The sequence below is a fragment of the Dicentrarchus labrax genome, unplaced genomic scaffold, assembly GCF_905237075.1.
Source record: "Dicentrarchus labrax unplaced genomic scaffold, dlabrax2021, whole genome shotgun sequence".
Lineage (NCBI taxonomy): Eukaryota > Metazoa > Chordata > Actinopteri > Moronidae > Dicentrarchus > Dicentrarchus labrax.
Window position 1 is genome coordinate 22,313,772 of NW_026136706.1, and position 17,721 is coordinate 22,331,492.

Consider the following 17,721-nt stretch of genomic DNA (forward strand, 5'->3'; position numbering starts at 1 on the left):
CACCTAATGATGTCCACCTCATCACCACCCATTGTATAATCTCTGGATCAAAAGTGGCTCCAGTAGCAGCATCAACAGCTGTGAGGTCTTTGTGACAAATGAAGAACTGACTTTTCAACAGTGAAAATATGACTGGAGAGCAAATCTGAATGCCATATTTGTCAGTGGGACAAAACTAAACAAATTAAACTAATATCTTCAGTTTATTGAACTTATTTTCTCAAATTCAGTAAACTTAACTCAGGTTTTGCATTTAACTAATTATTTAGTTCAGTTAACTCCATTTTTTTAAGCAGGAAAACATTTCAGATTGAACCAAATGTTTACAGTGTAGTGCAGCCTACTCTGGATGGCTGGTCTCTGGTGGTGAGAAACATGCACTGCAGTAGATCGCCTTAACACAGATTTTAATTCAACTGTCTTTTGTTTTGTTTTTTGGTGAAGTTCACTTGGTTCAGATGGCTTTATTTCATCATCAATTGGGAAATGTCATCCATGAAAATTGGCTAAAAGTGAGTTGGCCAGTCTTCATGCCCTTTGACTGGGCTGGGTAGCTGACTCCCTGTCTGTGTGCTGTACAGTGATGGCAGACTAACACAGGTCATGTCAGGTCAGGTTATGCTGGTGACAGGAATAAAAACATGACACACAGAGTAGGAATGTTTTTGAAGCAATTTAATGGCAAAGTTGCATACCTGAACGTGTCTCTCACACAGGTAAGAGTGGGAGGGTAGATTGAGGTAAATCAAGGTCCTTTAGGCTCAGCTACCACTATCATCAATCACTACAACATCTTGAAGGGCACGCTCGGTAATTATTGGTGTCAATCATCGGTGCATTGCAAGAAGTAAACTGACTGCACACCTCAGGAGCATGCTGTCCATCTGGAGGTTTAACACAATGACATAAAAGGATGTTTTCTGTTCTTGATACGTTTAAATTTAAAAATCAGAGCTTTAGGCGCAGTCAGGAATGAGCCAAAACTCACCTGTGAGACCCTTTTGTTGCTATAGTTGAAACTTCCTGCTGGAAGACTACTGTTTTCACTACATTTTACATGATTTGCTCAGTTAAAGGTACAGTAAGTGATACACCTGGTTAACAGAGTTGACTATTGAGCTCTCTGTACCATAAAATGTATTCTTTGTTTACTGCAGGAAGCTATTTAACACACGCAAAAAATATTACTTAGAACAACTTTAATAGAGGCAAATAAAATGGCAGCACCAAAAAGCTACTGGTTATGTTGCTGATTAGCTGGAGACCATATGGCTTACTAAAACAATCAAAAGACCTAAGGGCAACGTGTGTCCTGCAATGACTTGTCAAATATTAACAAAAAAGAGCAAGACAGTGATGCTATTTATTGAAAAAGCACTTCCAAAGCATGCAATATGTGCACAACGTGATGGACTTTTGTATGAGTATTGTATGACTTAGTTAAGGTTAAGGTTCTGACCCCTGTCAACACTGATTACTCCTGTGTACAGTCCTCTGCATGTTTGTGTTGGTCGCCCCCATCTTGGCCAGCTGTAACCATTGGTAACCACTTTGACTACAAAAAAACATCAATCTTCAGGGTGAGTACATTGTTGGAAAAGGGTTTCATTTTTAATAAAAGACTATATTCTTTGTATATTTCAAACACATGAACAACATCATGGACACCATCCCAACATAGAAATGTGGGACAGAGCAAGATGATGGGAGAAGTAGAGCTTGGTGTGAGTGAGATAATTGGGGAGTAGATGGGAGGAGAAGGGACAGAGAGATGCAAAGAAAGAGGAGTTTTTGAATTCCTACCATGGAGCTTCCAGAAAGAAACCTGCTGAGTTGTGCTGCTACTATCTTCCACTGACTGAGACTAAGATTAAGAAAAACATTATGAATGTTATTTAAACTGCCAGACTACCAAAATTACAAAATAGGTCCAGTTGTATGTCCAGACATGCCGGTAGTTTTGGGTTTGGGTTTTATGGTTTAGAAATATCCATCTCTGAATCTTCTGCCGTCACCTCAGTAGAATAGATACATTTCAGTTACATTCAGCAACACTCAGGGGGTGCTCTGGTAGAGCTGGCTCCCCAGGTACCAAGGCTCAGTCCTTGCAAACCAGCAGCCATGGGTTGGAATTTTTCATCGTGTTTTAGTTATTTCAAAAAACATCTATCTTCTTGCTGCTCTCACTTTTTTCACTTGAATGTTATTCCTGCTGTACCTGAGGATCTTTAATGATATTGTCCAAGTATGTTGTGTCCTCTTTGATATAGTATCCAGGCAGGATAAACAAGAACTCCACAACAAGCCAAGAAACACACACCTCTGACTTATTTTTGCTTTATTAAGTTGTTATGGCTAACATGTTAGCACACAGTTGCTCTTACGGGCTAACTCAACTTCCGTTAGTGTCTGTTACACCTTCTTAGTGGGCTCCTTTTTATCTTTCGATCTGAAAGATAGGGTTTTCTGTCCATAGTTTAAACTAAATGTGTATATAATACTGTACTATTATTATTATGATTATTATTTAGTTTGCATTCAACAACTACACTTCATATTCTTCTCATATTATACTGTCAACTTTACAGTTATTATATTTTAGTTTATATCCCTAATAAGTAGTATAGTGTATAAGTATAGAGAACTAGTTTTTTATTTTGCAAATGCAAGCCAGCACATACCTGCACACTTTTGATTTCACTGGTATTACATATAGGTCAATTCACATTCTGTTAATGTTCACCATACAAATGTTATACAACACTGGTTTTCTAGGCCTGCGAAGTGCAGTAGTCAGCAGCTTTTATTTATTTTTGTTGGTGTACTGGGTTAGTAACCTCTCAGAGTTGGACCAGAACCAGGATGGCGATCCAGCTTTTATCCATCTTGGTAGACTTCTGGAATGTTCTGGAATATATCTGGTACATATCTGGTATCTACTATCTATATACTGTAATGCAAATAATACAAATTAAACTGTGTATGTTTACATTAAACATTCTAAAAGAAAAAAAAACACTTCAGTTTTCTTTGTCATCATCTTCATTATCTCAAACCTAATCAATCTTTGTTAGAATAGAAAACTTTAGTTAGCATTTGTTAGCCACGTATATGAAGAAAAAGGGAAGCATGCAAATTCTCTGAGGTACCAACAGCAGGTCTTTCTATTGCCATAGATATATTTAATGGTAAATCTATAATGCATTTATTAAGAATGTGCTGGTATATTATGAAATGTTGAAATGTGACAGTTGTTCACAATCGAAATCATTGCTTCATAAACAGCTGATGCATCTTCAGCAAAGTAGTTCAAATGTGACAAAATATTTGAGGAAGTATACTTGTATTAGGACATAGTGTTATTTAAAGGGACAACAGATACGCAGCTATTGATTACCCTTCTAAATTCTATGAATCTCTGCTGCCCCACGTCTCACTTTCCTGGTAGCTGGTCTGAGCAGTGCTGGGGTAGAGCTCTCTGGGGCACGTCAAACATTGTGGGCGTCTTAGATAAGCCCTGTGTGGGTGCACATTACCAGCTCCGCCTCTTCTGGTACCCAACGTGACATGGCCCACGTAACCTGGCCTATAATATAAATGGTTGCTGCAGCAGCAGCAAGGGTACCTTTTGCCCAGCTCTGCTGTCAGTTCAGGCCCGACCAGTCTCTCCTGGACCAGAGGACTGCTTATCATGAAGCTGCTTGCCCACATCCTCTGCCTGGCCCTGGCCCTGGCTTGGGCTCAGTCGTAAGTATTCTTGCATTTAACCTGGAGGGACAGCACCCATAACTGCACCCTCTGAACAATGAATAGAAGATCTGAAATGAGAATAATTGTCTTCTTTTGTCCTATTAAACCAGGCAGGAAGAACATGCAGCTGGTGAGTTGATGCAAAGCATTCACTATTTTTACACTTTGGTCATTAGGGAGACATTTCTCATGATGTATGTGAACACTTTAAAACTCTCTTTCTAATTACGCATGACCACTATATTCTGCAGCTGTCCTTGACCGTTGTAAAGGCCTTGAGATGGACGCTGTTGCAGTTAACGAAGAGGGAATCCCATACTTCTTCAAGGGTAAGTCCTTACATATTAAGGAATAATGGGTAGGATTCATCCCACATTAACATGGCCTTATGTACTCAGAATAAATCACACTTCAAAGTCCATCAACATCATACTATGTATTTCCGATCAGGTGACCATCTGTTCAAGGGCTTCCATGGCAAAGCAGAGCTGTCCAATGAGTCCTTCGCTGAGTTGGATGATCATCATCACCTGGGCCACGTAGACGCTGCTTTCCGCATGCACTACGAAGACAACCCTACTGACCACGACCACATGTTCTTTTTCCTGGTACGGCTTTCTCAATTCTAAGATTAAAAGGATTCCTTCCTAAAAATTAACTCTTCGGTTAAGGACCAGTAGTTACTCAAAACTTCTAGTAATGTTGGTAATGGCCTGTATACAATACCTGCATTAGGTTGGTTTGGAAAAGAAAGATTGATTTGACTATTTTTGATCTCATCATCATGCACTCATCAGGGGTATAGCAGAAGACATTCCCAAAGTCTCCCTTCCTGCATCCTCGTCAATTCATTCTGCTATCTTTGAGGGCCCTGTATACTCAACCCCCCCCCCCCCCTTTTACCCCCAGTCCTACACCCCTGGCATTATTTACTGTAATGTAACAGAGGTTTATGTCCTCAAGTCAACCACTTTTCTGTAAAGAAAATCAATTTGGGCAGGCAAGAATGATCCAGACAGAGAGAGTAAATGCAAAACAAATGAGATAAAAGGGGTAGTAGTAGTAAAGAATGTGAGGAGTGCGGAGGTCAGCTGATGAGGCAAGTGGGGACTACTGATTGACAATTGAAAAGTATACACTTGCTGTCATCATGAGATCATTGCAAACATCCGGTTTTCCTGCACTACCTTCCTTTAAATAGGTCTCCTGGGGTATAAACCTTATGAAGTCACCATAGATTAATACATTTCTGTTATTTGAAGTACATATCACTTGTTTAATCTGGAACTCGTGGCAATCCTTTGATACAGAACAACAAGGTGTTCAGCTATTACCAACACAAGCTTGAAGACGGCTACCCCAAGGACATCTCCGAAGTCTTCCCTGGAATCCCTGACAACCTGGACGCTGCTGTGGAGTGTCCCAAGCCAGAGTGCGATGAAGACTCTGTCATCTTCTTTAAGGGTCAGTGCACATTCTTACCAACCTCATTGCAAGAAAACTTGTTTGCAAGTATGTATTGTACTGTATACATGCAGTAAGTCCCCCAAAGGTAAAAGGGGCTAATAGTCCTTCCACTGATGGACTTGGTTGCCCAATGTACAAGAACAGTACACCATATCTAGGGTGCCTTGTCTCCTTTGTTTAAGAATTATGTTACAAGGCCATTTCTCAATTTCTTAAGCATCTGAAGAATACCTTCAAAATAAATCATGTGTCATTTTTTTCTGTAGGAGACGACATCTACCACTATAACGTTAGAACCAAGGCTGTAGAGGAGAAAGAGTTCCAGTCCATGCCAAACTGCACATCCGCTTTCCGCTTTATGGAGCACTTTTACTGCTTCCATGGACACATGTTCTCCAAGTTTGACCCAAAAACTGGCGATGTGCATGGAAGATACCCCAAAGAGGCACGTGACTACTTCATGAGATGCTCCAAGTTTAGTAAGTGAAAAATCAATGTCAGTGATTCAACAATCAGACATCACTACAAAAGCAAACGTATAATGTTTGTATTTTGCAAGTCATCAATATATCAGTGTTCAATTGATGTGATATCTTAGGGTAATCACTGTAAACTCATGAGACCATGAGTTTCTGCCCACCCTCTAGCACCCTCATGTCTTTGTCTTCATCGAATGGGAATTTTAGTTGGGTTTCAGTTGGTCTTTCACTCCATCCATTATCTTCCTTTGAAAAATGTCTATTGCTGAAAAGCATCTGTTGTTGTCTATAAAAAATCCATTTGATTTCCCTTTACATCAGATGTTTAATCCACTGTTTAAGAATGATAAGGGTGTCAGGATTAACAAAGTGATGATAAAATACTCTGCAAAGCAATGCTGAGCAAATACAAAGTTATAAATATATATTTAATATTAGCATTCTGTTTGTTTGCTGTTCAGGTGACGACAGCGACCATGTGGAGAGAGAGCGCTGCAGCCGTGTTCACCTGGATGCCATTACATCTGACAACGCTGGGAACATGTATGCCTTCAGAGGTGAGATTTGACGACAGACACATTGCTGATATACGTAGAGTTTCAGCAAACAAAAATGTAAATGTCCACAGAAACCACTCCAGCATCCTCTTCTCCTATGTCCACCTACTTTACAAACGCTTATTTTTATAATAAAAATATGCCAAAATATTTATACTGATAACAGCTAATTCTGCCAGCAGCAAACTGAAGCTATGTATGTAGCCATATTTTGGCTAAAACATCAGATTAGAGAGAAATGTGTTTTTCTGTCAGCCACAAATCTACTCACCACATTACGCACACTGTTTCACCAGCCAAATAATAGAATATGTCCACTAGCCTTTAGAGGTCTGCGGGGGTTGGCCTGGTGCCCAAACCTGACTGGATCCAGAGTTAAAATTCTATGCAGTTGAAATTCAATAGATTTGGGTAAGATCCTGTTCTACAGCCACAGTGTTTTCTTTGTTAATGTGTAACACCAAACAGCATCCAAGCAGACTCTATCAGCTCGGTTCAGGTCAAATTTTGGATTGCGTCCAAATTGTGTATTGTTAGGTGTACATGGACCTGGTCTTCCTGTCCTTAGTTCAGATTGTCTCTTATTTTGGAAAATAATTTACACACATCAAGTCTGGGTAGGTATTACAAGGATTATTTTCAGATCGTGAAGACCAGCTACTCTGACTAAACAGGATGAGTAGAGAGTCAGCTGAACTGTGATACATTTCCAATCTTACTACAGTGTTACTGTTTGCAGCATCTAAGAGGTTCCCTTGTCTTGCAGGCCACCATTTCCTCCGTAAAGATGAGGGCAATGACACACTGAAGGCTGACACCATCGAAAACGCTTTCAAGGAGCTGCACAGTGAGGTGGACGCTGTTTTCACGTATGAGGACCACCTTTACATGATCAAGGTAAACTACTACAGGCAAGCACTCACACATCATGTTGATCCTGTCATCACCTTTTCCTCAAGGCTAAAACACACATCATTTGTTCTTTCTTTGTCCTCAGGACGACCAACTCTTTCTTTACAAAGTTGGTGAGCCCCACACCCACCTGGACGGTTACCCAAAGCCTCTGAAGGATGAGCTGGGCATTGAGGGTCCCATTGATGCTGCATTCGTCTGCGAGGATCATCACATTGCTCACCTTATCAAAGGTAAACAGACAGTGTCTAAAATGATATGCAAGGCTAATGACAGTCCATGAAATAACTACAGGATAATTTTGAGTGTTAAATGAAAAATCTATAAAGTAAATAATAAAATATATGAAATATAAAGTATATGAAATAAGGAAAAGGTTATGGGGGTGGATGGACCTGTAGCAGCAAACAGCATTCACATGAATGTATCAGCATGGTAATAGTGACATACCTGTCAGTGCCCAATCCGTACCTCCTGCCTGATCTGTACTGCGATCGAGCGAGTCTAAACAGGTATGAAAAGGAAAAAGGATGTCTCACTCATATACTTATCAGCTCAGGAAAAAAACAGTATGTTATAATGCATAATTTAGTTTTTTGATGTAAAATGTACTTTTCAGTATCAGCAAAGGTGCCACTTTGGCTAACATTAGCTAAGTTATCTGAAAACTGCTTGTTTTTGCTACATATGTACATATACACATGCTTATAGATGTAATGTACATATAAGTACATTTTGTTGAAACAATAGTTAAATGTAACCCTGAGCTTTAAAAACTTTTTATCTAGAATTAGCCCATATTTGACCTAAAGTCTTTCGACCAGCATATCACCAAATCAATACTTACTGGGAGATAACTTCACTATATTCTCAAAAGATATCCCTTTTGGACAGATATTTTACCTGTCTTGAGCTTTCTACAATTGATAAATTAATACAGTGCCCACTTACATCTCTTCCTACCTGCTGTCCTCCAGGTCAGAACATCTATGATGTGGAATTGAAGGTCAACCCTCGTGTTGCAGGACATGAGCGTCCGATTTCCCTCTTCAAGAAGGTCGACGCTGCCATGTGCAATATCGAAGGAGTTAAGGTGTTCGTAGGCAACCACTTCTACCACTTTGACAGCGCCATGCTGTTTGTTACTTCCAGGGCTCTGCCTGAGCAGCACAAGGTATCCCTGGAGGTGTTCGGCTGTGATCACTAAGATGCTTGCTTGACAGGACTAAATGGACTGTGCCAAATGTCACATACAACACGATGAAACATGGAAAAACAACAGCACCAACAACATCACGCAGGAGGCGCCTAATAACAAGTCGCTAAGCTTTTGACAACATTTACTTACAGACAATGATGCAATGCTTCATACCTTCTGAGTCTTACCTCAAAATAACCTTTTATCTGTTTTACTTCTTTTTGGAAGGGTTCTTCCTTTTCGTAACTCAGTGGTCCTCTATGTCAAGTGTGCTATCAAGAAGGGTATTACATGTTTCTCTGTGATTCATTGTGTACAGTGTTGTTGTGAATAAAGTGGAGAGGCAACAAACAAAGCAGAAAGTCTACATTTTCTAGAAAGGAGGATATTATTTTGTGGCTTTTCATTGTATAAGTTTGTAAAATTACCAAGACAGATCAGCTATCAGCTAAAATACAGACCTTTTTGACACAGTTACTTGCCTACGCAACTAATTAATGAGAGAGCTGCCAGGTCATAACAGACATACAAAAGACATACTGGCACTACAGTAGTAACACAAACATTTGTGTGCCAGACGCAGCCGTCATGCGCCATAGACACCACACGCTGCTCAGAAAAAGTCTGTTACTGCAGGTTAAAAAATAAAATTATAAATAATAATAGAACAATATCTTAAAACTTATGTTAAAAAATGCAACAAGTATTACAGTTACATTTCATTGCCTGGTGTGTTGAGTTTATAAACTGTTAACTGTTATTACTGGAAGATGCTTGAAGACACATTTTAATTGCTTCTTACTTCTTACTAAAAGACCCTGCAGGTTAAGTTAGCAATTACCTTGAATTAATTAATTAATTCAATGTACTGATTGAACACTGTCTCTATTAGTGAGTTCCTCTAGAATTAATCTTAAATGGGACCTTATTAGGCACCCTTGTAAAATGCCAGAACAAGCACAAGTTCTGGCTTTACACCAGTAGAGGGCTCAAGAGTTCCACATGAGGAACCAGCTTCACTGTCACAACAGTGAAACTTTTGGCTTCAGTCTGTCTGTATGTCTGTCTTAGTCTTGATTCTCTCCAGCAGAGCAGCACAGATGCAGGTGTGATATCATTTTATTCCTCTGAGGCACACACTGAGGCTGAGATTTGAGTTAACCACAGGGAGCTGAAATGTGGACGATGTGAATTCATCTTCATTCATCACCCCCACAGAAAACTACAGGTTTCTGCCAGCTACAGAAACCTGTAGTTTTCTATTTGGTGAACAGTCTCAGCAAAATGATTATGATTTAACTACTTATACTCTCAAATACCTGCTGGTGGTTTGGATCAGGCATTGCTCAAACCCACAGAACTCAATTTACACTTCTAGGTCGAGATTCAAAAGACCAATCTTAAAGATTCAATTCAATTCAGTTCAGTTTTATTTGTATAGCGTCAATTCATAACAAAAGTTATCTCAGGACACTGAGACACACAATAGAGTAGGTCTAGATCGTACTCTGTACTCTGTACTCAAGTCTCCATCAACAACATTTAAACATTTTCCTTTCATGACTAAATTTTAAATATTTTTTAAGGTCCACGTCCTTTCAGTGCACAGGCCTGATAATAAATATTGACTTGACTTGAATGTTTTTTCTTTCAAGTCAAGTCTATAGAAAGTCAAGTCTAAAGTGAATTCTAATTTTGTTGACTCTAGTCCATGTCTCAAGTATCCAACACGCTCTGCTAATTAATTTGAATTTGAATTAAACATTAATTTGATATGAAACTGGGTGAAGTGCCTTCTTTTGCTACACAGAAATGACTTTTCAGCAAAGCCAGGCCGAATAAACAGAAGAAGAAGACTTTGATCATTAACCACACAGGCTTTCCCTCCCGTCCTCAGTGACCTGTTGTGCATCATCCAGCTCTAAACTGAGGCAATGGGGTGATGTCAGCTTCATGACCGGGGCTGAAGTCTCTGATAACAGCACGCTTCATTGGATCACACAATCCCTTACTTCACCCAACTGCCTGCTGGGATATGACAATGGAGGGAGAAACACTGAGTCCCTTCTCTAGCCCTGGTATGATGCCACAATCAACTACAGAAACTGCCAGCCCAGCAACACACATACATCAAATCTGGGTAATGTGTCTAATGAGGAGAACGTGTATTGAGATAGAAAGTGCAGTTTCTTTTAATGTTAATTGAAATTCTTTTAGTCTGTAATTAGATTAAAGTATTCCTCTGATGATGATCAGGCAGTGCAGATGCTTGACAGGTGATTATTTTGTCCACCCTATTTACATCAGTGGGGGTACGTTAAATAACCTCTCTGTATAATGCAATACAGTTCAACAGCAGCACAAACTATATCCTCCATTATAAAAATAAAGTTGAATCTGTTTCAACAACAACAGAACATTATAACCTTCATGAAGGGATTTATTGAAGAATTGTTGTGTTAGGCTGCATTAGTTTTAGATAGTTACCTAATAAACTGGCAGTGAGTGTACCTACTTGAGAATTGACGGAATTATTTGTTTCCATGAAAATGTTGTAAATCTGTGCAATCAAAGACCCATTTAACCATATTTGCAATATGACATAATTTACTCTCACTAGTTTTGACACATTTAACTAATTAAAACAAATGACACATCATAGCATTTATTTTCAACCCTAACATGCCATTTGTGTTTTTTTAATGAATTAATTTGTCTGTTGTGATCTTCAAGCACCTGCTGTTGTTTCTATCCACCATTGTGGTGGTAAAGAAGGAGGAACATGGAATGAGAGCCTGTGTTGGTTATCAAACTGTGACGTTGCGGTTACCTTCAACCACCTCCACAACCCCCACCATGAAAATGCAAAGGTGAATGGAAACATATAGAGTATGTGAATTGGCCAAACTTAAAAATGAAACTTAAAACTTTTTCTGTTAGCTGATGTTTGAACCACCATGTTTGACCGTCTCCCAGAGTAAAACTCTGTGCTGTGTTAGCAGCTAGATAAGACAAAGGGCTACAAGCTAGAAAGCAGTGGTCAGAATCTTCTACTTTAAACCTTTTGTAAAGCTTTTCCTGTCACATCAATATTTTAAACTCATAACCTCTGAACTGTGGCTGCTTTAATTTTCTTGTGCTCCAAGACCACCTTCATTAGCCTGTCTGCCGGCTCTCCAGCAAGCCAAGCGTATTCCCCCTCACTCATCCACCCAGCTCCAGTCTCTCCAGGCATCGTTCCCCGCCCTGTTTCGTTGCCAGGTGCCTCCCTGCTTATTCCACCTACAGTCTCCGCTGCCCTTTCAATAAATTCCTTTTTATTAATCCACTCATGAGTCTGTGTCTGCAAAACCATAAAACACACAGGATACCCAGCATTTCACTTAATGACACTTGGCTCAGTCATAGCTGATGGCTCAGACCTGCTTTAACAATCACCATTAACTTTCACTTTGTTACATCTTTGGTTGCAGCTTTTGTGTGACACATGTGCAATAAATAATAGACACACACACACACACACACACACACACACACACACACACACTGACTTTGGGGCTATCCATGCTTATTCTCTTTTGCTCTCCAAAAAGGACAAACAGCCGTTGGACTGTTTGTGGGCATGTACAGAGTTGATGTGTGCGAGAGTGTGTGTGTGTGTGTGTGAGTTGTCTCCTTGCTGTTTGTTATGCTGCTTAATTAACTGGACTGGGAGGGTTGACGGACATCTGCTCTCAGCCTGTCGTTTAGGGTAGCTTGACCCTCAGTGTATGTGTGTGTGTGTGTGTGTGTGTGTGTGTGTGTGTGTGTGTGTGTGTGTGTGCGTGTGTGTGTGTGGGTGTGCGTGTGTGTGTGTGTAGAACAAGCAGGTATGGACATTGGCCAAGACAGTGCCAGATAAACGTTGGATCTCATGACCAGATGGTGCCAGCTAGCGTCCCCTCAGTAGACTGGTGACCGCTAAAAACACTCCCTCAGATGTAACCCCGGTGCCCTGCATCAAACTGTCAGAGAGAGCAGCGAACCCGTCTGGTAAAGACACACAGAAAGGACCAAAACACACACATACACACAGACACACACACATACACACATGCCTACACTACAGAATTATGTGGAAAGCGCTCAGGGAAAAGGCCCTTTAGGCCAGTTGTTCAGTGTAGTTTCAGTGTAGTAGTTTAAGTGTGTTCTTTTATTGTGGTAAAGACATGGCTTGTTGATGATAAAATCCATATTAAAAATGCTGTCTGTAAAATATGATTAAACAACAAACAACTGAACAAACTGATTTGTTTTTTCTCCCATAAACGCTTCTCTGATATACAAATTGAAAGTGTCCTGCTTGTAGGTTACAGATACAACACTCCAAAGATAAGAAGGAAGTTATATCCACAGGAACGCTGATCACAAAGGTCTGCCAACTGTTGGGTTTTGGCTCGCATGTCCACTTTGAGCTGTCTTTGAGTCCAGCTAGCAGTAAAAGCTCAGGTTAGCCGGTTCATCTATGAAGCATGTTACACGTTCAAAGCACTGAATTTTTTCTCGGATCGCTTGCTTGCCATCAACTGTTTCTTTCATGTTTCACAACCACTGGTGCATCCATCAGCTCGGTAGATTTGGCTGCCACCTGATTAGTAATTGTCAATCATGTTCATAGAGGTGTACAGCAGCTTTATATTTACAAAAAGCTACTGCAGCTCCCACCACCAACCCAACCACCGGCTTACCTTAAATGTTTCTGGTAAATTAGTCCTCTCATTTCATGGGGAGCTTCCTCAAAGAGCTGAACCTTTCAGACAAATCTAACGTAGTAAGTATAATTGACTTCAATGCTATTAAGACATGAAGTTTGCTATGTTTCATCAATACTTAAGAAACAGTATGTTTTGAGGACAAACTTTTAATTTATCCCATTGGCCCATATATATCTCATATCCAAACGTCCTACCCCCAAAAATTTTTTTCCCCCCCGTCTCTCCTTTGTCTTTTGTTACCTCCTTTGCTCCCCTATTCTCTTCACCTTCCTCTCTTCCACTCCTCCCTCCTGCATCTATGTACTTTACTATGTACTTTATACTATGAACTTTTTCTCTGCCTTCCTGTCTGTCTTAATCTGCCTCTCTCTGCAGTTGGCAGTGTGCCTGGACTTTGGTCTGCTGCTGTTCTTGCTACCTTGCTGCGAAGCAGTCTCCCACTCCCTCCCTCCCTAAAGTTGCCACCACCTCCACATCCTCGCCTATCACCTCCTCCTATCCTGTATCTCTCTAACCGTCCTCCTCCCTCTCCCCCTCCTCCCCCACAGTGTCTTGTGGATTGGGTTGTGCGGAGCTGTCAGTCCCTGGCTGGGCCTGCCAAGCTGCACGTCCCGGTCAGAGGGGAGGCTGGGGCAAATGGTCGGGGCGTCGTTGTGGGTCCGGCCGACCTCCCACCACTGAGCAGCGGACCCCCTCAACAGATTGAGCTTCCAGCTGGCCGGCACGGGGCCCGCCATGGCCCCATGCTGAGGGCACACATGCCACAAAGCACAAATTCCCACTTGCACACAAACACGCACACATACACTAACATGTGCATGTATGGAGACACGTTCTTTCCTAGAAACAAACACACAGGAAGACACACAAACACCAATTATTCTACTCACTCGCTTACTGAAGTTTAAAAAAAAGTCCTTAAACAAAAGGGTATCTCTTTATACAAACTAAAAAATACTTTACTATATACTGTATTGCAGTTCATTTTTGAGTCATCTAATCAGTCCACTCAGGGTCTCACAGAGTTTTGAATTGAATTTGCCACAATTATCATCTAATTTATTTTAGGAATTTGTTAAGATCTCTGTAATGCCCTGCAACACATTGCCTGGGTGCATGATCAGTAGGAAAAAGTTATTTCCACCATAGCTACAGCAAGGTTTATGTTTATGTTTATTAAGTTTTTTTTTTGTTTTGTTTATTTTCATCCTTTTTTTTCCCGGTTTGAGATTAAATTGCCATAAATACTGTCTAATTGTTTAAACAGATCTCATAAGATGGTTGGAAAAATTCCCTACCCCTACATGTTATACTGCTCTAAAACATGTTGTGCATACAAGGTTTGTTCAAACCTACACAATTGTGTTTTAATGGAGATGTTCCGAAGATAATATGTATAACAGGTCATATTATTTGTGTAATGCACAAAACTTAAATAATATTTCCATTTGATATATTGGTCTACTGATAAAAACATGGCATCATGAGTATATCTATTTGATAATACAAGAATCCCTGAGATAAAGAGATGGTAAATATGTGATGTTTCCATACAACTGGAATAATGATTTTCTAAATTTACAGAAATTACATGTGAAGAAGTGTGAATGCAGAGAAGTCAAACAGACACAGGTCTAATCTAGGGATTGAAAGAATTGAGGCAAAGATGAGAAATCTTGATTTTAGCTTCTCCTGATTAGCTTCTGTATGATTGAACATAATGAATGTACTGAGACGACACAAACAATTAAAATGACTGGAGAAAAATGTGTTAGTTATTGATATAGCGTTATTGTCTGTTTATGCTCTGTTGCTGTATTGTGTTGTTATAAACATAGTCATGCTTTGTCGGGCAGCCACTGTACCTATCTGTCCTTCCTCTCATTTACAGTCGATTCCCAGTTTGCCTATGTTGAGTTCACCACCTATCTTTCTCCCAGCCAGGTAAAATTCTCATCCTGTCTTCATTAGCTACACTTGCAGAGGGAGATTTCCTGCCTGCCAAGGTCCTCCGAGCCCCCAGACACCAGTGCAGAGGCCTCCAGGGGCCAGAGGAGCCAGGCTGCACACTGTCGGTCTGCAGTCTGTTCTCCAGTTGTGACAGCGAACGCATCCTTATGATGACAATTAGTGGCTGTTAGAGAGCACAGATGAGCAGGGGAGGCACAAGAGAGAGAGGGAGAGAGAGAGAGAGAGAGAGAGAGAGAGAGAGAGAGAGAGAGAGAGAGAGGGAGTTAGGGGAAGGAGAAGAGGAGGAGGAGAGAAAGAGAGGGGCGGGGGGAGGGGGGGGGAGGGGGAGGGGCAGGTGGTGCAAAAAGCAGGACACAATTAACAAACATGGGAAAAATACCCGCTAATGAGGACGGGCGAAGCTCAGGGGACCTGGAGAGATGGAGGGGTGAGGGAAGGGAGGAGGGATTATGACTTTAACTCTACATCAGGGGAGCAGGGGGGAGGAAGGGGGGCGTCAGAGCAGGATTTACTTTGTGACAACACATGTGTGAGGTTGAAAGGCTGAAAACAGGACAGAGAATGTTCTTCATGGGTCTTCACAGGTCCACTTGGAGCCTGGTAACTGACACCTGACCTGGGTTGAGTCCAAGTCATATTCAGAGTATTGCTGCAGGTCTCAGGTCTGTGTCAGTATGTCTAATAGTTTTTTATGAACTCTGATCAGACTTTTTGCTATGAGTATGAACTGTGAAATGGATGCAAAATGCCGACCGTCTATCAAGAAGAACAGGTCGTTTCAGCAAGTGCCCCAAATCAGTTAGACCAGGAAAAGTTTCTAAGTGCCGCTCTTGAGGACAAATTACGTATTTTGTCATTTAATTTATAGGACTTCATAGGACATCCTGTCGACTCAAGGACACACACAACCAACGCAAGCCCTCTATGGCTGCCAAATCACGACCAACAACTTGCTGGAGTGAGACAGTGAGAGTGACAGTTGAAGTTATTGTCAGTACAACATCATTGAATTTATCTGTGAGAAAAGAGACTGATAAATTCACATTGAAAACAATGCACCATTACTTGAAAGCGAGCCTTCGCGACTTTTGAATGAAGAAATAGCATATACTTTCTCTATCAAATGAAAAAGTGAATTCATAAGCAGTTAGACACACTTACCTCAATATATTCAGTGGTTTCTTTGATACAGATTTTCAGTGTCAAGTATTCTCCTGTGAACCCTAACAACCATAATATTGACTTCTTAATGCACTTTACACCTAGCATTACTCAATTTCTAACTCTAAAACCTAATTGAAACATAAAAATATCCAGTATGGGTGCCTATTAAATCTAGTCCACACTCGTGGGACTATTTCTCTCAAATTTTAATGGGGCATTTAGGAAAAGAGACTCTGCAAACATTTTGGCCTGAGGCAATCACCAGTGTAATTTAGAAGACACTTGTTTATAAAGAGAGGCTCGTTTCTGTGGCCTTTTAACACACCTATAATTATACAACAGGTTGACACTGCAAGTCAATAATCTTTGTTTTTCTTTTTCACCCATTAAGAAATTACTTCCTTCCACTGCAAATCCCTCGTTAGTGAGCAAGCCTTCCTATAAGTATAAGATTCTTTTCATTCTGGCTTTGGTCTTATTTTTGTAGTTTCCACCCTCATTTCTGAACTGTCTGACTGCCGTTTTTTTGATGATACACTAATGAAAACATACCCATGAATATTATATTACATTTCTGCCAATAGATCCTCCTAAATGTTACACACTGGACCTTTATAGGGAGCCTACGTATGTAATGTCTTGCTCTTCGGTGGCAGTTGTGGCCTCAATTACGGGATAATGCTAAATGTTTAAATGTAGTGTAGCAATAGTGTAAGCAGAACAATGTCTTAAAGTCAGCAATGTCACTCAGTCGGCTAATAACACTCAGAACTATCTATCTAAAGTTTTCTAAAATTGGTCCCAATAAGTTATGAGGATGAGAGGTGTTTTTTCCTCTTTTTCTAATTTTAGTTCCAACTTCAGTCTCCAGCTCTGGTTTAGGTGAACTTCAGTTTGGGCTACTGTGTCTGACTGTACTGACCTGGTTTGGCATCCCCTAAACCCAAAGTACAGAATCTCTACAATTCCACGACACCATCATACCCCATTTTCTTCCCATGACCCACATCCAGTCTGTGTATGAGCCACACATCCTCATCACGCACTGCATCTATTGTCTCCCAGCCAACAATGCAAGAGTTACTAACTGGCTAACCTAGAGAGGCGTGTAGCTAAAACAACAATAACAACAACAACAACAACAACTCACAAAGCCCTCCCTCCAAAAAAAGAAAAAAAAAAAAAAACTGTGACAATGATGCCATCCAGGGAGCACAAGTGCTCCATTGTTGAGGGCTGACACACCGTATTGTGCCTGGCAGACTACATTGCCTCATAGCAGCTGGGATGTGCTGGCAGGGGAAACAGGCCTGACTGTCATCAGCTGGGGGAGATACAGTGTGATGCAAGCAGCATTACATCACATATGATCCTCTAGGCAATCGCTTCTACACCGCTCAGCAGTGTTTGACTGGCTGTAAGAGACTCTATGGGTTCATCTGAGGACTGAAAACACAAACCACTTGTTT

At 40.7% G+C, this 17,721-nt stretch overlaps 1 protein-coding gene across 1 annotated transcript; it reads left to right on the forward strand.

Annotated features, from left to right (window-relative positions):
• The first annotated feature begins 3,599 nt into the window (after positions 1–3,599).
• hpxa (hemopexin a) lies at positions 3,600–8,718 on the forward strand. Its single transcript, XM_051403154.1, has 10 exons — positions 3,600–3,747; positions 3,861–3,880; positions 4,002–4,079; positions 4,201–4,358; positions 5,061–5,214; positions 5,484–5,696; positions 6,158–6,253; positions 7,020–7,150; positions 7,251–7,398; positions 8,143–8,718. Exons 1-10 carry the CDS (start codon positions 3,692–3,694, stop codon positions 8,370–8,372), a joined length of 1,284 nt encoding a protein of 427 aa, XP_051259114.1. The 5' UTR covers positions 3,600–3,691; the 3' UTR covers positions 8,373–8,718.
• The last annotated feature ends 9,003 nt before the right edge of the window (positions 8,719–17,721 follow it).